A 20,632-nucleotide genomic window follows, 5' to 3' on the forward strand; every position below is an offset into this window, starting at 1 on the left:
AGCGCAGCAGTAATGAATAAAAATAAGGAATCTCATCACAATTCTTTATGCATGAAGGCCACATTAATTTAAATTAGTTTAATCTGTGTTTATAATATAATATAAATATATATAATGCACGTTCCATTGAAGAAACAGGTTCATTAAATAAAGAGAAAACATTTAATGCTGTTTACTTCTATTTAATAATTACAATAAAAAACGAAAAATACTCAAAAGATGAAATGGATAATGATAAACAACAATTGTCAGCAATTTTCTTTCAAAAACATGTTCTCAGTTTATAATAATAATAATAGGTTTATCGTGCATATGAGCTCGTGGAATTTATTTTTAAGGTCAAAACATCTGTATGTCGCACTATTTGATAGTAAGGCACTAGTTCGTGGCGGAAGGTTATTGTCCATATGATGGTGGTTGGATAGGTGGTTATCCCCGATTGGTTACAGCACATCCGCAATACTGTCTGGAATGTGTGAGAGTCTCTAATTGGTTTCGTTAGACCTGCAATGCGTCAAGCGACGGAGTTCAGTTTGGGTTTGATAAAGCCAGAATATATCGTATATAAAACAAACGGCCCTGCTCTGTGGCCCAAGCAAAAAAAATCGAAACGAAATTGCAATGGAATAATTTTAAGCGGATAAATGTCCAAAACGACGCTTTTGCTCTGGCAAGGAAGCCTATGGTAATTTTCTTTTATGTGATAAGCATATTACAACTAGGTGTGGAGACATACGGAATGTGTGGAGATTCGGGATTTATAAGACGAACATAAAGTGATGTGTTAAAGTGTGGAAGGCGGTACAGTAGTGGATACTGCATAAACATGACAGCGACCAGTTACCAGCTGATGGAGTAAAAACTCTTCACTGTACCATATGGGGAAAACATTAATGTAGTGCTTTCAGTCAAATATACCACCACATATACATAAAAATACATATACTATACGTCTTCGGCCAACCCAAGCTGACAGCAGTCATTTTATACCAGACTTTAATCCACTTTAAACATACATGACCTCACCGTTTTATTGATCGCGGCGAATGACGTCACAAGCATGCGACCGCGTTTGAGAGGCTGCTGTGCTAGTTTAGCTACAACATGGCTCTGTTTCCTGCCTTTGAGGGAGCATTAAATGTTGATAGCTCTCGAAATAGAGGTAAGTTAAGTGCACCGTGGTCTCGTCCTTTTAGAGTTCAACGTTTGAATAAGGGCGCCTTTCTAACTAATTAGCTGTCAGTTTCAACTTCAGGTAGCTAGCTGAGTTAGGCTAGCCTGCCAATAGTCATCTAACTAGTGTCCGTTTGGCTGTCATAGGCTACAGTGTGACTGTTTTGTGTTGCTTTCACCATTCTCTCTACCTCTCTCTACCACCTTGTACAGCATTGTTGGTCGATCATGTACAGGATCTGCACGCAACCATTGGTCAGGCTGCTTGCTTCCAGTGTGTGTGTGTGAGTGTGAGAGAGAGAGAGAGTGTGTGTGTGTGTGTGTGTATAACTGCTTCACAGGAGCGTTTCACCAGAGAGTGTACATTGTTTACATTATACAGTACATAATGTTTTGTACGATGCCTTTCCTAAAAATGCTCAAACAGAACTAATAGTGAAACTCTGAGGGCTGGCCTTTTTTACGTATGCATGTAACAAAAGAGTTTGTCTAAAATCTCCTTATTTTCAAACATCAACACTGACATAATTTTTTAGGGTGGTAAATATAGGAACATAGGAACTTTTAAAACGTATCTGGTGAAGTTGTATATTTGTATGGCAGCTGAGTTTCATTTATTCAATATATTTTCATATATTCTATATTATTCATGTAGGTTTGTGACACCATCAAAATATGGTGACCCTAGTCATTTTCCCTATTGTCTTTTCCATTGTAACCACCATAGAATTTGGCATTTCTCTGCTGAGTCAGACAGATTGTAAGATTGTTGAGCCAAATCATGTGTGTCGGAGCACAGGAAAAAATATAGTAGACCAGTTAAAATACACTAGACCACAGTGTGAAAAAAATCACAGAATTTACATGTTGTGCTAAAGCAGTAGTGAAATAGTTTTGATTTATTTAATTTCTCCTGTTCTTCTTGACATTTACTGTCTTCTAATTCACAGAAAGATTAAGTCCGTAACTGTTTAACATACTAACAACCTTTTTGTCCTGTAGCATCAGAAAAAAACACAGTCATGTCAAACCTCCTTGAAGCAAAATTTATGGTTTTTATTTAGTTTGAGTTACAAATTCATTTTTATTGCATATTGCAACCTTGACAGTCACAGTGAAGGTGTTGTATTGAAGCCTCAAGGGTGTTTAGAGGAAATGGTGTGTGTGTTCTTTCATTTATGATGGCTTTGTAAGCTAAACCATATTCTTACTTTGCAAAGCAGAACTAGGGTAAAAAACACAGTTGTTTTTAGATAGAGATGTTTTTCAGCCTTTTATCATTATCAGCAATTTTTGCATAGTTCTACAGCAGTATGAATACAATGTTAAATTTGTTAATACTTACAAATTTAAGTATTATACTTATTAATCTATGTTAATATACATAGATATAAATATTAAATACAAATATAAAACACAGGGATGGAACAAACACAGGGACGGACACAGCGATGCCAGATATACGCAGCGGCACGGACACGGAAAGCAACAGGGGCATAAGCACAGTGACAAACATAAAGCTTCCCAGACGCCAACCCGGGACCACTGCACCCAACATGGGGTGCAGTCCCGTAGGTGCGGTTGCAGGCTGAAGTTCTCTGGGAACACAGGCAGGATCTGTGGGATGCACACCTGCCTCCTGGGCGGGTTCCTTTGGTTCTCCCAGGGGACGCACATCAGCTGTTGAGAGCAGACGCTTTTCTGAACCTCACAGGGGGCGTGCACTTGTTGGAACTCCCTCCTCTCCAACCTCCATCTGAGAGTCAGAGGTAGAAGCGACCATTTTGTGATTGTCTGGAGGGGAGTACCCCCCGATCTCCATATCACTCCCCTCCGAGAGAAGGGAGACTCAAAGGGGAGCTCAGGGGAGTCCCCTCTCTCGTACATACTCTGAGGCTATACCAGTTCTGGTGCTCCGGAGGGGAGCCCCTCCCCCAGTACCAGGACTGAATGCTCCTGGGGAAGCCTCTCAGTTCTCTTTCCCTGCCTCCCTTGTGGGAACTGGGGTGCCTCAGGGAGATTTGGTGCACCAAGGAGGTGTCACTCACTGGCTGCCTGGTCTCCCCTCTGACCACAGGGTCAGAGAAATCCCGCCGGAACCCGGCCAGCTGCTCCTCCACAAAGCTGGCAGCCTTCCCCAAAGCGTTGTCTCTCTCTCTAGACACAGCAGGAGGGGGTTCAGCTTCCTTCCCTTCCTGCCCTGTTTTCCTTTGTGGCTCGTCTTTCTGTAACGCAGCAAGGATCAGGCAGGAAGCCCAGACAAGCGAGCTTCAACAGAATACAGTACACGCGACACGTAACACAGAACAGCCCACGGGACTAGATCTGACGAAGACGAGCAACAAACACGACGCAGGCACATTTTAAACACGACATCGAAATCCAGTGTTTAGCACATTGGTATTTAATATTAAAGGTGAACTTATTTATCACTTAATGGTGCTGTTTGTTGATACACTGGTACAGTATTGTAGCAGAATGTACGAGAATGGAGAAGTGTGAAATGGAAAGGAAGAGGTTGAACGTTCTCTCATCACTGCCAGATCATGGCAGACCATCAGACCTTGAAAGACAACGCCTCTGTTGTACAGACTTGTGTTTCCAGTACTGAAAAAGATTTATATCTCCTTTATGTTTATAAGTTGGACACGGGGTGTTGAAATGTAAGAGACACTCCTCAGATACTGGGAATGAGGTGTTTCTGTAGAGGGTTAGTCCCTTAGAACAAAGTGTGCCAAGTTCAGCTTCAGTACTGAGACATTTCCGCAAGTGAGTCAGTCCATTGAGAAACACCCTCACTTTTTATAATGGATGCACTAATGCAGTTTAATGGTGGTCTTGTTCCTCTAACTGCTATTTAGCTTTTCGGTAATTTTTGCTTGTTCGGGGCTTCACGTGTGTCAACACAGATTAATCCTCTGCTAAAGAGCAAAGGAGGCTGACTGACTAATCATCATGTTCCTCACTGACCTGACAGACCTTGAATGGCTGAACAATCAGAGTTTTCGTGAGGACGACGCCCTGAACCTACATCAAAGGGCTAGCTGTCCCGCGAGTCCTCCAAGCCCTCAGAGTCCGCCGAGGTGATCAAATCCCAGAAGCCACAGTAACTCCATACACAAACACAATGTTTACATACACAATGTTTATTCATATGTGTACAGTATGTTTGTTTTCTGATGTTTATAGTCAAGTCTGATGTTTAATGTGTGTAGTCTGCAGAAACCTGAAGAGCAGGACAACTATGATGTCGGAACTAAAAAGAGAAGAAAAAAAGAAAAGAAGAAGAAAGGAAAGAAGCAGAAACAGCAGAAGAGAGGATGTTCAGAGAGCGGCGACTCGGACAGTCACACAGTCTACCCCAGTGACCTGCTCAAGAAACAAGAAACTCCAGACAGGTGGGAGACACAACTCTGGTACAACACACTGCTTTTACCTGTCAGTAACCATGATGACCCCACAACGGTTGTTACCTGTCAGTAACCATGACAATCACAGAACAAAGGTAACCATGACATTCACACGGTGAACCTATGAACCTAAACATATTTATCTAACCTAACTTATCTGATCAGTCTAACTTTGTCACAGCAAAGGTTCACCGACATAATGTAAATATATTGTGAGGCCCATTACCATAATATATTACCAGCCCATTGCTGGTATTACAATTAAGCACACAATGTTAAAACAATACAATGAGTTATAGACAATGTCCTGGTGTACTGTTAAGAATCAAATACACACTGTTTAGCATAGAAATAGAAAACACCCTTGTGGACCACAGTAGTACTTGAGAACCAACGAATACATGAAGAAATAATGGTGGCTCATAGTGGTAGTAGATGGATAATGTTAATAAATGTAAATGAATATTTTATAATAATGTTTTGTAGTTGCAATGAGCAAAAGTCAAACATTGAGTGTGGATCCGTTTGTATATTGACTGTGTAAATCTAGTAGAAACTCCAATATCTGTAATTTATACCATGATTTCTTGTCCCGTGTGAATCGTTTATATGAGTCATAAACATTACAGAGGTCTTGTTGTAAAATGACTTTTTCGGTCTTGTGTCCGGAAAACGAAACCCATCCAAATAGACCTATGACGGTCATTTCTCTGCGTCAGGTTAATTTCAAATCCAGTGCAGAGCTAATGCAGCAGAAATAATCAATCACTTACATCCTGTGCTGTGTTTAATACATGCAAGAAGCAGACATTTTCCTTCAGCGAATCTTTGTTACAATCCGACAACTAAAAAAGGACTTTGCTGTCTTTCCTCCAGAGCGGAGAGTCCGATTCAGGCGGGAGGGTTTATGTGGCTGGATGACCTCCACGCTCCCACCGCTACACCCTACTGCATCGACAGGCGGGCAGACCGCGCCAACTGGGAATACAGAGCCCTCTACAGGGCCCACATTGCTAGGTAGGATCTCTCTCTCTCTCTCTCTCTCTCTCTCTCTCTCTCTCTCTCTCTGTCTATCTACCTCTATGTCTTTGTAGGTGTCTGTCTGTCTCTCTCACTCTCTTTCTCTCTCTCTCTCTCTCTCCCTCTCTCGATCTACCTCTATGTCTTTGTAGGTGTCTGTCTGTCTCTCTCACTCTCTCTCTCTCTCTCTCTCTCTCTCTCTCTCCCTCTCTCTATCTACCTCTATGTCTTTGTAGGTGTCTGTCTGTCTCTCTCACTCTCTCTCTCTCTCTCTCTCTCTCTCTCTCTCTCTCTCTCCCTCCCTCTATGTACATCTATGTCTTTGTAGGTGTCTGTCTGTCTCTCTCAATTTTCAATTCAATTCAAGGTGCTTTATTGGCATGACAAATATTGCTTCATTTGTATTGCCAAAGCCTGAACACTTATAATATTAGTAACACTAGATAAAAGTTGGGCTCACAACTCTAAACATTACAAAATTGTTAAGGAGTAAACAACAGGTAAAATGAATATATACATACACATAAATACATTTCCCTAATTAAATAACAAAATCAGAAGTTGAAATCAAATAATACATGCATAAGGGGGTAAGAAGGGGAACCACATGTATATTTACATACATCAAAGACGTGTGTGTGTGTGTGTGTATGCGTATATGTGTGTATGTGTGTGCGTGTATGTGTGATCACTCACTGTCCCTCTCACGGTGGCAGGCCATGACGTATTGTGCTGCGAGTGTGCAGCAGTCTCTGTGCTCTCCTAGTAGGTAGGGGAGTTTCTCTAGATCAGATAGGCTTTTGAATGCGGGGTGTTTATTGATGAATTTTATGTAAAATTTGTTTCGAATATCAGTGAATTTTTGGCATTCTGTCAGGAAATGCAGCTCTGTTTCAATTTTACCCATCTTGCACTGTTGGCAAGTTCTGTTTTCTTGGGGCACCCATGATCTTCTGTGCCTGCCAGTCTCTATAGCCAGGTTGTGCTGGCTGAGTCTGTACCTCGTCAGGGTGGTTCTCAGTTTCAGATCAGTCACTGTGCTCAGGTACTCTGCCACAGTGTACTGTCTCTTTAGGGCCAGATAACATTGCATTCTACTTTGTGATTTTGTCTGGTTTTCCCAGTGTTCTGTGTATGTTTCTCTCAGATTAGCTGTAATGTTGTTGGTTCTGATCAGATTGGTCTTGATTTCCTGGTCCTGAATCTGGTGAGTGTTAGTGTGTAGTTCAGGACCAGCTGAGTGAGGGGATCTTTGTTCTCTTTGCTCAACTCCTGGTACTGCAGGGCTTTATAATGGTATGAGTGGGGGTCACTGTGCTTCAGGTGCGTCCAGAATTTGATTGCCCTTTTGTGTATTTTTATCAGTGATGGGTATTGGCCTAATTCTGCTCTGCATGCGTTGTTGGTGGTGTTCCTGTGGACCTTTAGGATATTTTTATAGAATTCTGCATGCAGAGTCTCTGTTGGATGTTTGTCCCATTTGTCAAATTGTTGATTTGTAAGCAGACCCCACACCTCGCAGCCATAAAGGGCAATTGGTTCAATTACAGATTCAAAAATTTTTAACCAAATTTTGATTGGAATTTCTGCAAAGATTTGTCGTTTTATGGCGTAAAAAGCCCTGCGAGCTTTACCTCTCAGTTCATTCACTGCCTGATTAAAACTTCCTGAAGAACTTATTTTGATGCCTAAATAATTATAGGTTGAGGAGTGTCTAATTTCCTCTGAGCCTAATCTAAATCTAGATGTGTGTTTTGATCCCTGAGATCTGGGTCCTTTCTGGAATATTACTATACTTGTCTTTTTGAGGTTTACTGCCAGGGCCCAGTTCTGGCAGTACTGCTCCAGCAGGTCCAGGTTCTGCTGTAGACCTTGCTCAGTGGGGGACAGCAGAACCAGGTCGTCTGCATAGAGCAGGAATTTGATCTCCGAGTCGTGCAGAGTGAGACCAGGAGCTGTGGATTGTTCTAATATTTTTGCCAATTCATTAATATAGATATTAAATAGTGTTGGGCTTAAACAGCAGCCCTGTCTCACTCCGCGCTCCTGAGAGAAGGAGTTTGTTTGTTTATTGCCAATTTTTATTCCGCACTTATTTCCTGTGTACATTGATTTAATTAGATCATATGTTTTACCCCCTATACCACTTTCAAGAAGTTTGTAAAATAATCCCTGGTGCCAAATAGAATCAAAAGCCTTTTTAAAGTCTATAAAGCATGCAAAAAATTTGTTTTTATTTTGGACAACGTATTTATCAATTAGAGTGTGTAGGGTGTAAATATGATCAGTGGTGCGGTAATTTGGTAAGAATCCAATTTGACTTCTACTCAAGACACTGTGCTTCATAAGGAAGTTTAAAAGTCTATTATTTAGGATGCTACACAGCAGCTTCCCCAGATTATTGTTCACACAGATGCCTCGGTAATTATTAGGATCGAATTTGTCTCCATTTTTAAAGATTGGTGTTATTAGACCATGGTTCCAAATCTCAGGGAAGTAACCTACACTCAGAACCAGATTAAATGATTTTAGAATGGCCAACTGAAATTTTGAACTCGTGTGTTTCAGCATCTCATTTAGGATGCCATCCGGTCCAGGTGTCTTACTTGATTTAAGTATTTTAATTTTATCTTTAAGCTCCTGCTCAGTAATTGGGAAGTCTAGGGGGTTTTGGGTATCTTTAATAGCCAATTCTAGTTCTTCATGTTTTCTGTTTATGTCATGTTGTTTAGAATTTGGATCCAATTGTATCTTCTTAAAAAGTGTTTGGAAGTGGTTTGTCCAGATGTCTGCATTCTGAATGGCCAATTCTTCATGATCTTTCTTTCTCAGGTTGTTCCAATTTTTCCAGAATTGGTTTGTTGTGATTGACTCCTCAATTAGTGTCAGTTGCTTGTAGGTGTATTGAGCTTTTTTTGTTCTGAGTGTACGTTTATATTGCTTAAGAGTTTCACAGTAAAGAAGGCGTATGTGTGCGTTATTTGGCTCTCTGTGTTTCTGATTGGATAATTTCCTTAATTCTCTTCGCATGTGTTGGCACTCTTGGTCAAACCATTCATCTTCTTTTTTGAGTTTTGGTTTTGATTTGCTTTTCATTTTCAATTTGGCCTTTTCTGCTGTTTTATCAAAAATCCAATTTAGATTTTTTACTGCCACCTTCACTCCTTCTTTACTGTGAGTGTATGTGGTGTCCAGAAAGATGTTTAGAAGTGTTTGAATTTGTGGGTCTCTGATTGCTTTCTGGAATTCTTCTGAGCTGTTTTGGGCCCATCTGTATGATCTTCTGATGTTATACAGCTTACTGGGCTGTGTGAGTGGAGTGTTGTTAGTATCTGTCCTTTTAATGAACACAGTAATTTGGCTGTGGTCAGACAGAGGGGTTAGTGGCTTAACAATGAATGCACTGAGAGATAAAAGGTCTAAATCTGTTATCATGTATCTCTCTCTCACTCTCTCTCTCTCTCTCTCTCTCTCTCTCTCTCTCTCTCTGTCTATCTACCTCTATGTCTTTGTAGGTGTCTGTCTGTCTCTCACTCTCTCTCTCTCTCTCTCTCTCTCTCTCCCTCTCTCTATCTACCTCTATGTCTTTGTAGGTGTCTGTCTGTCTCTCTCACTCTCTCTCTCTCTCTCTCTCTCCCTCTCTCTATCTACCTCTATGTCTTTGTAGGTGTCTGTCTGTCTGTCTGTCTCTCTCTCTCTCTCTCCCTCTCTCTATCTACCTCTATGTCTTTGTAGGTGTCTGTCTGTCTCTCTCACTCTCTCTCTCTCTCTCTCTCTCTCTCCCTCTCTCTATCTACCTCTATGTCTTTGTAGGTGTCTGTCTGTCTCTCACTCTCTCCTCCTCTCCCTCCGAGTTCCCCTCTGCTGCGCTGCGTTCACTGCTGCGGTGGTGCTGTGGTCTGCCGTTCATCTCTCCCTGGCCCATATTCTCCACTTCTCCATTTTGTTTAGGTGTGTGTGTGTGTGTGTGTGTGTGTGTGTGTGTGTGTGTCATTATGCAGGGCTCACAAAAGGTCCAAGGTAGTCTGCATGACTCTGTTGTCAAGGTTCCCAACTGTCACTAGGAGACAGCAGTCAATATTCTCTCTCTCCTTCACACACTCTCACTCTCTTTCCTGACCGTCCTTTATCCTCATAGAAGCGTTTCAACCCCCAGCTCAACACATGATTAAGGGCCAGTAGGTTCACTGGAACACTTGTAGCAGTACACAGAATAACAAAGTGTTCATATGAGATGTACTCTCTCTCTCTCTCTCTCTCTCTCTCTCTCTCTCTCTCTCTCTCTCTCTCTCTCTCTCTCTCTCTCTCTCTCTCTCTCTCTCTCTCTCTCTCTCTCAGTGTCTTTAAACTGTCACATCATCAGGTATTGGACAGACGGCTTCATCAGTTCTGAGCAGTCTTCCTCATCTGTGTGCCGTGTGTCATGTGCACAGGTACCGGAGAAAGGGCAGTTCTGCTCTGGGTCTGGACAGCAGGACGCAGGCCGTGGTCTGGGACGACTCTGCGGCGGGCAAAAAACGGCGGGACCAGAAACCGGAGCGCTACTTTTCCCCGTCTGTCCGCCGGCTGCTCCAGGGCGAGGCCGTGCCTTCGCTCCCCGATGCACCGCTTCCCGAACCTGCCCCCTTCATCCCTCTCGGGAACCACAACGAGGACGCTGGCCTGAAGCCCTCCGACAGCCTCAACCCTCTGGGTGTTTATGACTCTAGTACTTCCCTTTGGCTGGAGGGCAAAGGTCAGCCACAGGTAAAAGACAACGTGCCACAGCCTCCAGAGAACAGCGGCACCAAAGCCAAAGTGGAGGAGTTCAACAGAACGCTACGGGAGAATCCCACCGACACGCCAACGTGGCTGGCTTTTATACGCTTCCAGGTATGAAATATGAGGATTGGCCAGCAAAAATCACATTTCAATCAAATCCACTGGCTGGACTGTTGCAAGAGATCGTGTGTGTGTGTGTGTGTGTGTGTGTGTGAAGGATGAGGTGGGTGCGGCGTGCGGTTCACTCCCAGACGGGCAGGAGAGCGAGGCGGAGGCACGTAGACTCTCTGTACGCGCTCTGCTGGAGAGGAAGGTGTCCATCATCGAGCGTGCGCTGGAGAGCAACCCCGGCAGCGTGGAGCTCAAGCTGGAGAAACTGCGGCTGTGCCAGGAACTCTGGGAACCCACGGTGCTCCTGAAGGAGTGGAAGAAGCTGGTGTTCATCCACCCCAACAGCGCCCCCCTGTGGAGGAGCTACCTGCTCTTCGCTCAGAGTCACTTCAGCACCTTCTCCGTGTCGAAGGTGAACGCCATTTACGGGAAATGTCTGAGCACGCTCAGTGCGGTGCAGGACGGGAGCATGGTGTCCCACCCCTCTCTGCCGGGGACACAGGAGGACATGTTGGGTATGTTCACATCCTCAGCCTTAAATGAAAATAATAACATTTCATTTTAGCATTTTTCCAGCGTCTATATTAAACCATAATACCATAAACCATAATTCTATGAAGTTAATGGATGGTACGTTTACTTAACTAGCCAATTAGCTCAGTGGTGTGAATGTGGTTAGGAGTCGATTCACCCAGTCTTTAGTCATTGTGATTGTTTGTGGAAGTCATCACATATCAGAATAAATATCCAACTTAATGAGCCCAAAGTAAACGTGACGTGCAAATCCTTCAAGAAATCAGTGTGATGCACTCCAAGCCACTCCACCTTCTCTTGTTGTAATGTGCAGATTTTGTGCATGTCTGAGTCTGCGGACATTAGAGGGCATTGAAAGTGTAATTTGGTGTACACCGAGGGCGTAGAGTTTGTCGTGGACGTAAGAGCCTTGTGCCTTGAACTGCGAGTGAGAAGTGTGTGTAAGAAGGTGTTGCTGTCTCTCTGCTGTCTCTCTTGTAGACATATTCCTGCTACAGTGCCACTTCCTGCGCCAGGCGGGTCACTCGGAGAAGGCCGTGTCTCTCTTCCAGGCCCTCCTGGACTTCACCTTCTTTAAACCCGACAGCCTGAAAGACCAGCCTACCAGACAACAGGTCTCACACACACACACACACACACACACACACACACACACACACAAATATTGAGCTGGCAGTAATGTAGGAGTTACCCACCAATCAACAGGACGCATATACAGATTTCATATATTGAGCTGGCTGTAATGTATGAATTACCCACCAAGCAATAATACACACAAACACATCTCACACACACACACACACACACACTTCAATTATTGAACTTGAGCTGGCTGTAATGTACGAGTTACCCACCAAGCAGCAATACACACACACACACACACACACACACACACACATTATGTTTGCTGTAATGTAGATCTTACCCACAAAACTGCAGCTCAGCTATGTGCCAGTCTCTGCAAAAGTGTCTGCAAAAGTGTTTTTGCATTAAAGTTGACTTCTGGAAAGGGAGATTTCAGGATTTAATCCCTGTTTAAATCTTCTTCATTCTGTCTGAGGCAACTTCCAAAAATCTAATTGTTGCCACCAGAGTCTCCAGATAATCCCATTAATGTATGTTCATAGTTCATTTTAAATGAGTTTTTACAGATCCTGATAGTATCATACCTTCTCTGGTGGTGGTGTGGTCTCTAGAGACTCTCATGAACACCAGATCCTTGCTTTGAACACAGAGATGCTGAGGTGATGTGCATAATAAGTTTGATGTCCCTGCTGCTTCTGTCTCTGTTCTAATGTGAAGGTTTTATCCATCTGAGAATACAGCAACCACCACAGGATTTGAACTGTAATGCCTGTTCAAACAGTTTTGTGTGTTAGTAGAGTGGACAGTGTCAGCGTGGTAAATGACAGAAGACTGGGGTGTCTGCGCATTTTCCGTTCACACACCAAGCCTCGCAAACCTGACTTAACGATCAGTGCTGCAAGCAGCATTCAGTCAGCAAACAGGTGTCTCTTTATGATTGGCTGACTCATCATGCTGACTGTTTGTGATTGGCTCCTTAACAGCTGAGGTCTGGGCATGTGCTGCAGTGAGGTATTTCTGGCTATGAGCAACAGTGCAGAGGGATTCCTAATTATAAACACGGATCTCTGATCTGAGATCAGATAGGCTTCACACCACCATTGAGCAGATGTGCACACCTACAGCTGTTCAAATGGACTGTCTGCATTCTGGGGGAGTGTGCATGTTTTCATAACTCTTGGCTTGTGTGTGTGTGTGTGTGTGTGTGTGTGTGTGCATATTCAGGTTGAGTTCTTTGAGCCCTTCTGGGACAGCGGTGAGCCGCGGGTGGGGGAGCGAGGGGCGAGGGGGTGGAGGGCCTGGATGCTGCAGCAGGAGAGAGGAGGCTGGATCATTCCCCCTGAGTCAGGTACACACACACACACACACACACACACACACACACCTGAGTCAGGTACACACACACACACACACACACACCTGAGTCAGGTACACACACACACACACCTGAGTCAGGTACACACACACACACACACACACCTGAGTCAGGTACACACACACACACACACACACACACACACCTGAGTCAGGTACGTACACACACCTGAGTCAGGTACACACACACACACACACACCTGAGTCAGGTACACACACACACACACACACACACACACACACACACCTGAGTCAGGTACACACACACACACACACACCTGAGTCAGGTACACACACACACACACACACCTGAGTCAGGTACACACACACACACACACCTGAGTCAGGTACACACACACACCTGAGTCAGGTACACACACACACACACCTGAGTCAGGTACACACACACACACACACACACCTGAGTCAGGTACACACACACACACACCTGAGTCAGGTACACGCACACACACACACACACACACCTGAGTCAGGCACACACACACACACACACACACACCTGAGTCAGGTACACACACACACACACACACACACACCTGAGTCAGGTACACACACACACACACCTGAGTCAGGTACACACACACACACACACACACACCTGAGTCAGGTACACACACACACACACACACCTGAGTCAGGTACACACACACACACACACACACACACCTGAGTCAGGTACACATACACCTGGATGCAAAGACTCTGCATGTGCCTCATGTAAATGTATTACTAACGGGCACCAAAAGATGAGATGTCATCACCCATAATCCCATAATCATGCATTACATGCAAGAGATGTAATCAGAATTAAGGATTTGTTGTTTCCAGTGGCAATGCATTTTAGAACTAATGGACATCGTATTAATGACGCACATACACAAACACATGGAGGTGGGGTGTGACGTGTCTGTTGGGCTGCTAGGTCTGGCTGACTTCCAAAATACCTCATCAATCAGAACGTCAGGCCCGAGAGACTAAATCCAACCTAGCTGTGTTTCCTTCTGTCTCCTGTCACAGAGGAGGAGGAGGATGAAGATCAGGATGAGTCTGAGATTAAAGACAAAACCCAGCCTAAGTGGAGGATCTGGCTAGACGTGGAAGCCACTCGTGAAGCAAATCAGTGGTTGCCGTGGAGACCAGACAGCACTAAGGACCAATCCGAAGAGGACTGTGAGGACCCAGATCGTCAGGTACCGTCAATGACCTCTTAAGAGCTAAGTGTCTAAGAGCTACTGAGTCATTTCTGCCTGCATAACAATGACTAAAAACAAGGAAATAAATATATAAAGAGCATTAGCAGAGTAATCAAAGTTGCTCTCTCTTGATTAAAGAACCAAAATGTTTAAATGTCATGGTATATTTGCTGAGAATGCTTTGACCTCTCGACGTTCTCCACGTTTGTGCTGTGTGTCCAGGTGCTGTTTGATGACATCGGGCCCTCTATGGTCCGGGTGGAGACCCCACAGCTCCAGGGCCGCTTGGTGCTCTCGTTCCTGCGTTTCCTGGGCCTGCCAGGAACCTCCAGCCCCCCCGACCCCAGTTTACTGCTGGATGACTCCGCCTTCTTGGATGAACGAGTTGACCCTGAACGCCCTTTGACCTCTTACGACCTCCCAGTATCTGGGGTCAGTGCCGTGGGACACATGACGTTCCTGAGCAGCTCCAGGAGGCGAGCGGGGCTGTGTAAAGCAGGAGAGGAACTTCTGAGGAACGTTCTGGAACAGATTCTCCCGCTCCTCTCCGCACAAGACCGAGCAGCCCTGAATCTGTGCTGGCTGCAGTATGAGAAACTGAAGGTCTGTGTGGTCTCAACGGATGATTGTTCAATTTATGCTGCTTTAAGCTTTTAAAGTGTTTATCTGTGGATTTTTACACAGGGTGACCATCCTGCAAAAAAAAGTGCTCCACTTAGCATAATGAAGGGGTACAAATATTGTTGTGTGTGTGTGTGTTACAGGTGTTGAGGTGTGTGCAGTATAAAAACAAGAAGCGTTTGAAGGTGCAGGGGAAATCCAGTAAGCGATTGGCTAAATGTTTGCTGAAGCAGCAGGAGAATCGTGGCAGTCTGGCCCTGTGGAGGGAGTATGGCCACATGGAGTGGCTGCTGGGAAACGTGGAGGAAGCTCGCAGGGTGTTTGACACCGCCCTCACACTGGGCGGGGCCTTAGGCCTCCGTCACCATGCTCTTTGTAGCCTCTGCCTCTTATACGCCCAATTAGAAGTGGAGCTGACGTCTAGGGGCGCGTCTGGAAGCCCGGAAACGCCCCCCACCGCCTCTCGGGCCGTCCATGTACTCACCACGTTGGCCGAGGGAGCCGTCTACACGCCGTTCTCGGGACACGTCGGCCCCGTGACCATACTGAAGGCACGCAAAGCCTACGAGCTGGCGCTACGAGCCGCCCTGCTGGACGTGGGCGGTACTGCGCCGTCCGGCAGACCCCACAACGTGTGTGGGCTGGTTGGCTGTTTTGGGCTGTTCCAGTACCTCACCACGGGGATAGATGCAGCCGAGGCGGTCTATGTGCAGGCCGGAGAGGCGCTGTCCGGTTCGGCCCGTCCCAGCGAGGACGGCGGGCCCCTCGCGCGCTGCCACGTGACTTCGGAGCGCGAGACGGTGGCCGTTCAGCACGTCACGCTACTGCATCACCACGGCAACGCCGGCGTGCTCCCTCTGTCCCGCCTCAGACTGGCTCTCACCGAGGCCCTGCACCGTCTACCCTGCAGCGCCCCCCTGTGGCAGCTCTACCTGCTGGCCGAGAGCCGCTGCCACAACCGTGGTCGCACACGCCGGTTCTTCCACGACGTTGCCAAGAGCAACCGCAGCGTGATACCCCGTCTGTTCGCCGTGACGGCGGAGCAGCGCTGGAAGCAGCAGATGGATTTAGCTCAGAGGTGAGAGGTCGTCAGGAGAGGTCAACAGGTCACCTTTACACTCAGAGTTTAGTTTAACATTTCACTCACCGCACATTAACCTGGTGTCCTGTAGTTCCTGTTCGAGTCTCCCAACGGACATCCTACCCACGTTACCAGAGATCGGCATCGGCAACCGTATCCGCACGCTGTTTGAGGTTGCCGTGACAACAGAAGACGGGGCTCACTGCCCCCTGCTGTGGAGGATGTACATGACCTCGCTGGTAAGAGCCTCTTCTGCAGTCAGCACGCAGATGCATTCTTGGGTAAACTGATCCAGAAACAGTACTACTATAACCCTGGTGGTCATGTGTGTCCAACTTTAGAATAGCAGACCTGGGCTGAGATCAGTCTTTTTTTTTTTATAGTTTTTTTATTATTCTGTGAATTTAATGTAAAAAGGTGCATTTTACCCATAAGCTTGGTGTTTGAATTTAATTTGTATTCAATCCCCAGTATGCAAAATAATAATGATAGTGGTGGTGATGATGAAGATAATGATGTTAATGATGATTGTGTACAGGTCTCTAGTGGGCACACGGAGAAGGGCAGAGGAATCTTCTATAAAGCCCTACAGGCTGTCCCGTGGGCCAAAGTGAGCTAGCTCTCTCTCTCTCTCTCTCTCTCTCTCTCTCTCTCTCTCTCTCTATCTCATTAACTAATTACACACTCATGCATAGTATTTTCTTTTCATGGTCACATACACACGTGTGTGCGTGTGTGCGTGCGTGCGCAGGGTCTGTACATGGACGCAGTACAGCTGTTTCCAGACCGTGTGCAGGAGTTCCTGGACCTTCTGACGGAGAAGGAGCTGCGTCTCCGGGTTCCTCTGGAGGAGGTGGACATTCTGTTGGAGGACTAGCCAACCACATTCTTCCCATAATGCACCAGATTGGACTTTTCAGACTCCAGACAATGTCAAGCTAGAGCCAAAACACTTGTATTCAAACACATTATTTATTTTAATAAAATAAGTAAATAAATAACATTTTTTGATCATAAATGTGCATACTTTACAAGTATTTTGTTCATGAGAGCATTGCTCGGACAGAGGAGACGTCTTACAGGAGCTAATTGCTGTGAGCCATCACAGGGGAGAACCTGGCCCCACGTATTCATATCTTAGGCTGCAGGAACTATAAACGTGAAACATGCAGTGGACACAGTGAGGTGAACAATGCAAACACTTGTAGTATAAGTCAGATGATCATTAAAAACTGAAGGACATAATATAGACACAGATCAAGGATTTTGGTCTGTTCATTTTATATAAACAGCAAGGTTAAAACGCAAAATACAAAAGGGTGTTGAAAAATATTAACATTCATTTTACTACGTTTTATATACAACCACACATGCTGACACAAGCAACCTGTATCTCATGAAAGGTTTACTGAGTCAAAGCAGAAAACAGCCCAGAAGCCATCAGTGATCTGCACGAGAAGAAAACTACGGCAACAAATTTGGGTGTGAAATGTAAATGTAGAATGTGGTTCAAAAACTAAATTATGCTACAAAAATCACACAACTCACAATAGTATATGCACAGTAAAAAATGAGCAATATATATATATATATATATATATATATATATATATATATATATATATATATATATATATATATATATATCCAGTAATGCAATTTAATATGATTTCAAATAGTAATATGTAAAATTCAGGTCTGTATCAGATGCAAAAAAGCAAAGGTTTCCTTGCTTCCTATGTCTTCATACAGTAATGCATTTAGTCTCTAGTGATACCTCGTCTGACCCAGGATTGTGTCTGATATGAAAGTCAGAGTCATTTGCTGCCCACATTTGGTTCCAGTTATGGTACACAAACATACAACATCTATACATTTAAACTCATGCATTAAAATCATTCAGTACCTGTTTCAGCTTGGGCCAAGGCAATATAATCACCAGCCTTCAGCACAGGAATAATGAAACCTTTTCTTTGTTGTTGAATGGGATTACAGAAAAAAGGGCAGAGAGTCAAAAGGATTTGAAAGGAGACCAGGGCCCACAGCACTGAAATATCTGACACCCAGCTGAGTGTGTAGTTTGGGCAACAGGAAGAACTCAAGAGCAGGATGATGTGAATGTGTGAGAGGGCCAGTAATGGCCAAGATGGACCTGCTACTCCACTGCTAGGAATAATTACCAAGAAAATGCTTGAGCTCTTTAGAAACATGATTAATAACATGCATATTTTCATCTGAAGAACAATGTTAGATTATGTTTCTCTCCCACTTTAAAGAAGAGACCCTTGTTCAGACCAATACTTTTATTAAATCCAAACTTTTATTAAATCTAGACTCTTATTAAATCCAGATCTGTATTAAATCCAAACTTCAGTGCTGTTTTCTACAGGCTTCCTGCTTCTGGGATCAAGAAGTTGCAGTATGTCCAGAACCCAACAGCTAAAGGTTCTTGAATCTTATGGTCTGATGAAATCACTTTTTATTTTACATCATGTAGATGGCCGTGTGTGTGTGTGTGTGTGTGTGTGTGTGTGTGTGTGTGTGATTTACCTGTGGAAAGGATGGCACCAGACTGCACCATGGGAACAATACAAGCCTACTGAGGCAATGTGATGCTGTGGGCGATGTTGTATTGGAAAACTTTGGATCGTGGCACTCGTGATACTTTGTCACATAAATAACACAGGGGATGGCATTGCCCAATAACAATTTCAGCAGGATAATGTGCCCTGTGCTGCAAAAAATAAAAATAAATTAGGAAATATTTGAAGAAGCTCAACTTCCCAAGATCTCAGTCCAGAGTGGTTTTGGTGGCACAAAGGGGACATACAAAGTGTTACACAATTTATTTTTCTATCTGTGTGCTATAGTGTGTGCAGATCCTGAGATGTTAGGCTAGTAGCTAGCAGCATCATCATCATCATCATTTTCATGGTTATGATTATTAAATCAGCATTTCCTGAGGTATGGATTTGTGGATGGAGAAAGCAGGTCTGATATCTGTGAATCAGTCCATGACGGGGAAGCAAACGTTTCGTCATACTGCAATCTCCATGACAGCGTTTGTGTTTTGTTCTCTCAGAACACAGCTTAAAGGTCTTCACTTAACTATTTTGCTCTCTACTCACACAATACATATGTCAAATCTCTCTTGATTAATTTCTCGGCGGTCCATCTTTCCTTCTTTCTTTAGAGAGACAGAGAGAGAGAGAGACAGAGAGAGAGAGAGAGATGTGTGCCTGCATGACTGTGACTGTGCGTGTGTGTGTGTGTGGCTCTTTTGATGTCAGTCTGGGAGTTATGAAATCTACTCCTACACACTACTAGTACTAACTTTGCATTTCCCGAAAGAAAGGCGTTTTTTTCTTAGGAAAAGGTTGACAGAAATATTATTGATGAGTCTGATAAAAATGACTGGCACATGGTTATTGTTAGGGTTGTGAAATTGTCTTTAGACGTAGATCTTAGCCTTCAGCATTCATGAACCATGAAATTTGTTCAGCCCTCAGTGTTTCGTAGCTGGCCAGGAGAACAGATTCACACCACACAAGTGTCAGGAAAAGAGATTGCAAAGTTTAATAATAATAATACATCTAGTTAAATACAGAATAAATAAAATGTGTCAAGACAATTGGGTAAGAATAATCAAACATATGTATGATTGGGTTCTTATCAGGAGAGGAGATACAGTGGACTGGATGTAGGAGTAATGGAAAAGTGCAATATAGAGAAAGATAAGTTATAACTTTGGGGCAGATAAGGGAATGAACAAAATGTCAGACTGAGGGTGACAGACTGAATCACAAATTCCCTTACAGTAATAGGCTCATCACTTAGACAAGCTTTCAATTCACCTTTGCCGCAGTAATAATTATGACATGGTTCCCAAGCATGGAACATTTCTATTAAAAGAAATAGCAGCAGTAGTAGTTGTTGTTTTATTTTGTATGTTTATCTGGTTATTTTCTTTAATCATGAATAATTTAATAATAATTGGCTAACAGCTCTTGATCCCAAATGAAACTTTGGCCACAAGATGAAAGTGAAGTGAAACTATCTCTGAGAGGTCTGTATGGTGAGAGATCTGTATAGTGAGAGGTTTGTATGGTGAGAGGTTTGTATGGTGAGAGGTCTGTATGGTGTTGTTGCTCTGCAGTATTTACCCAGGTCACTGTTACGTAACAGTGGTTAACGCCAAAGTCCTGAAGAATGGAATGAGTGACCTGCTGTCAAAGCAGTTTGAGTTTCCTGTAAAAAATAGCTGCCATATGGCAGCTGGCAAATAGCTAAACATCTCTTAACCTTGACCACACTGCACCATCTGTTTGAGTGATTTACAAAATAACAAAATGTAATGTCCTTACCTTTTCTGTTATCCATTTCTATTTATTAGCTTTAATGAATTTAAACAACATTCAGTAGAAATAGTAGTTGTAGTAGTGGTAGTGGTAGTAGTAGTAATAGTAGTAGTATTAGTAGTAGTAGTAGTAGTAGTAGTAGTAGTAGTGGTAGTAGTAATAGTAGTAGTAGTAGTGGTAGTGGTAGTAGTAGTATTAGTGGTAGTAGTAGTAGTAGTGGTAGTGGTAGTACTAGTGGTAGTAGTGGTAGTAGTGGTAGTAATAGTAGTAGTGGTAGTAGTAGTGGTAGTAGTAGTATTAGTGGTAGTAGTAGTATTAGTGGTAGTAGTGGTAGTAGTAGTAGTGGTAGTAGTAGTATTAGTGGTAGTAGTAGTAGTAATAGTAGTAGTA

The 20,632-nt window shown here is 43.8% G+C and overlaps 1 protein-coding gene across 1 annotated transcript; it reads left to right on the forward strand.

Annotated features, from left to right (window-relative positions):
• Positions 1–1,002: 1,002 nt before the first annotated feature.
• Positions 1,003–16,881, forward strand: nrde2 (NRDE-2, necessary for RNA interference, domain containing). The gene is made up of 14 exons (XM_076978510.1): positions 1,003–1,162; positions 4,151–4,256; positions 4,389–4,571; positions 5,460–5,600; positions 10,037–10,475; positions 10,582–10,990; positions 11,490–11,623; positions 12,819–12,942; positions 14,007–14,179; positions 14,405–14,785; positions 14,947–15,881; positions 15,976–16,123; positions 16,423–16,494; positions 16,636–16,881. Exons 1-14 carry the CDS (start codon positions 1,105–1,107, stop codon positions 16,759–16,761), a joined length of 3,429 nt encoding a protein of 1,142 aa, XP_076834625.1. The 5' UTR covers positions 1,003–1,104; the 3' UTR covers positions 16,762–16,881.
• The last annotated feature ends 3,751 nt before the right edge of the window (positions 16,882–20,632 follow it).

This window comes from Brachyhypopomus gauderio, chromosome 17 (assembly GCF_052324685.1).
Source record: "Brachyhypopomus gauderio isolate BG-103 chromosome 17, BGAUD_0.2, whole genome shotgun sequence".
Classification (NCBI taxonomy): domain Eukaryota; kingdom Metazoa; phylum Chordata; class Actinopteri; order Gymnotiformes; family Hypopomidae; genus Brachyhypopomus; species Brachyhypopomus gauderio.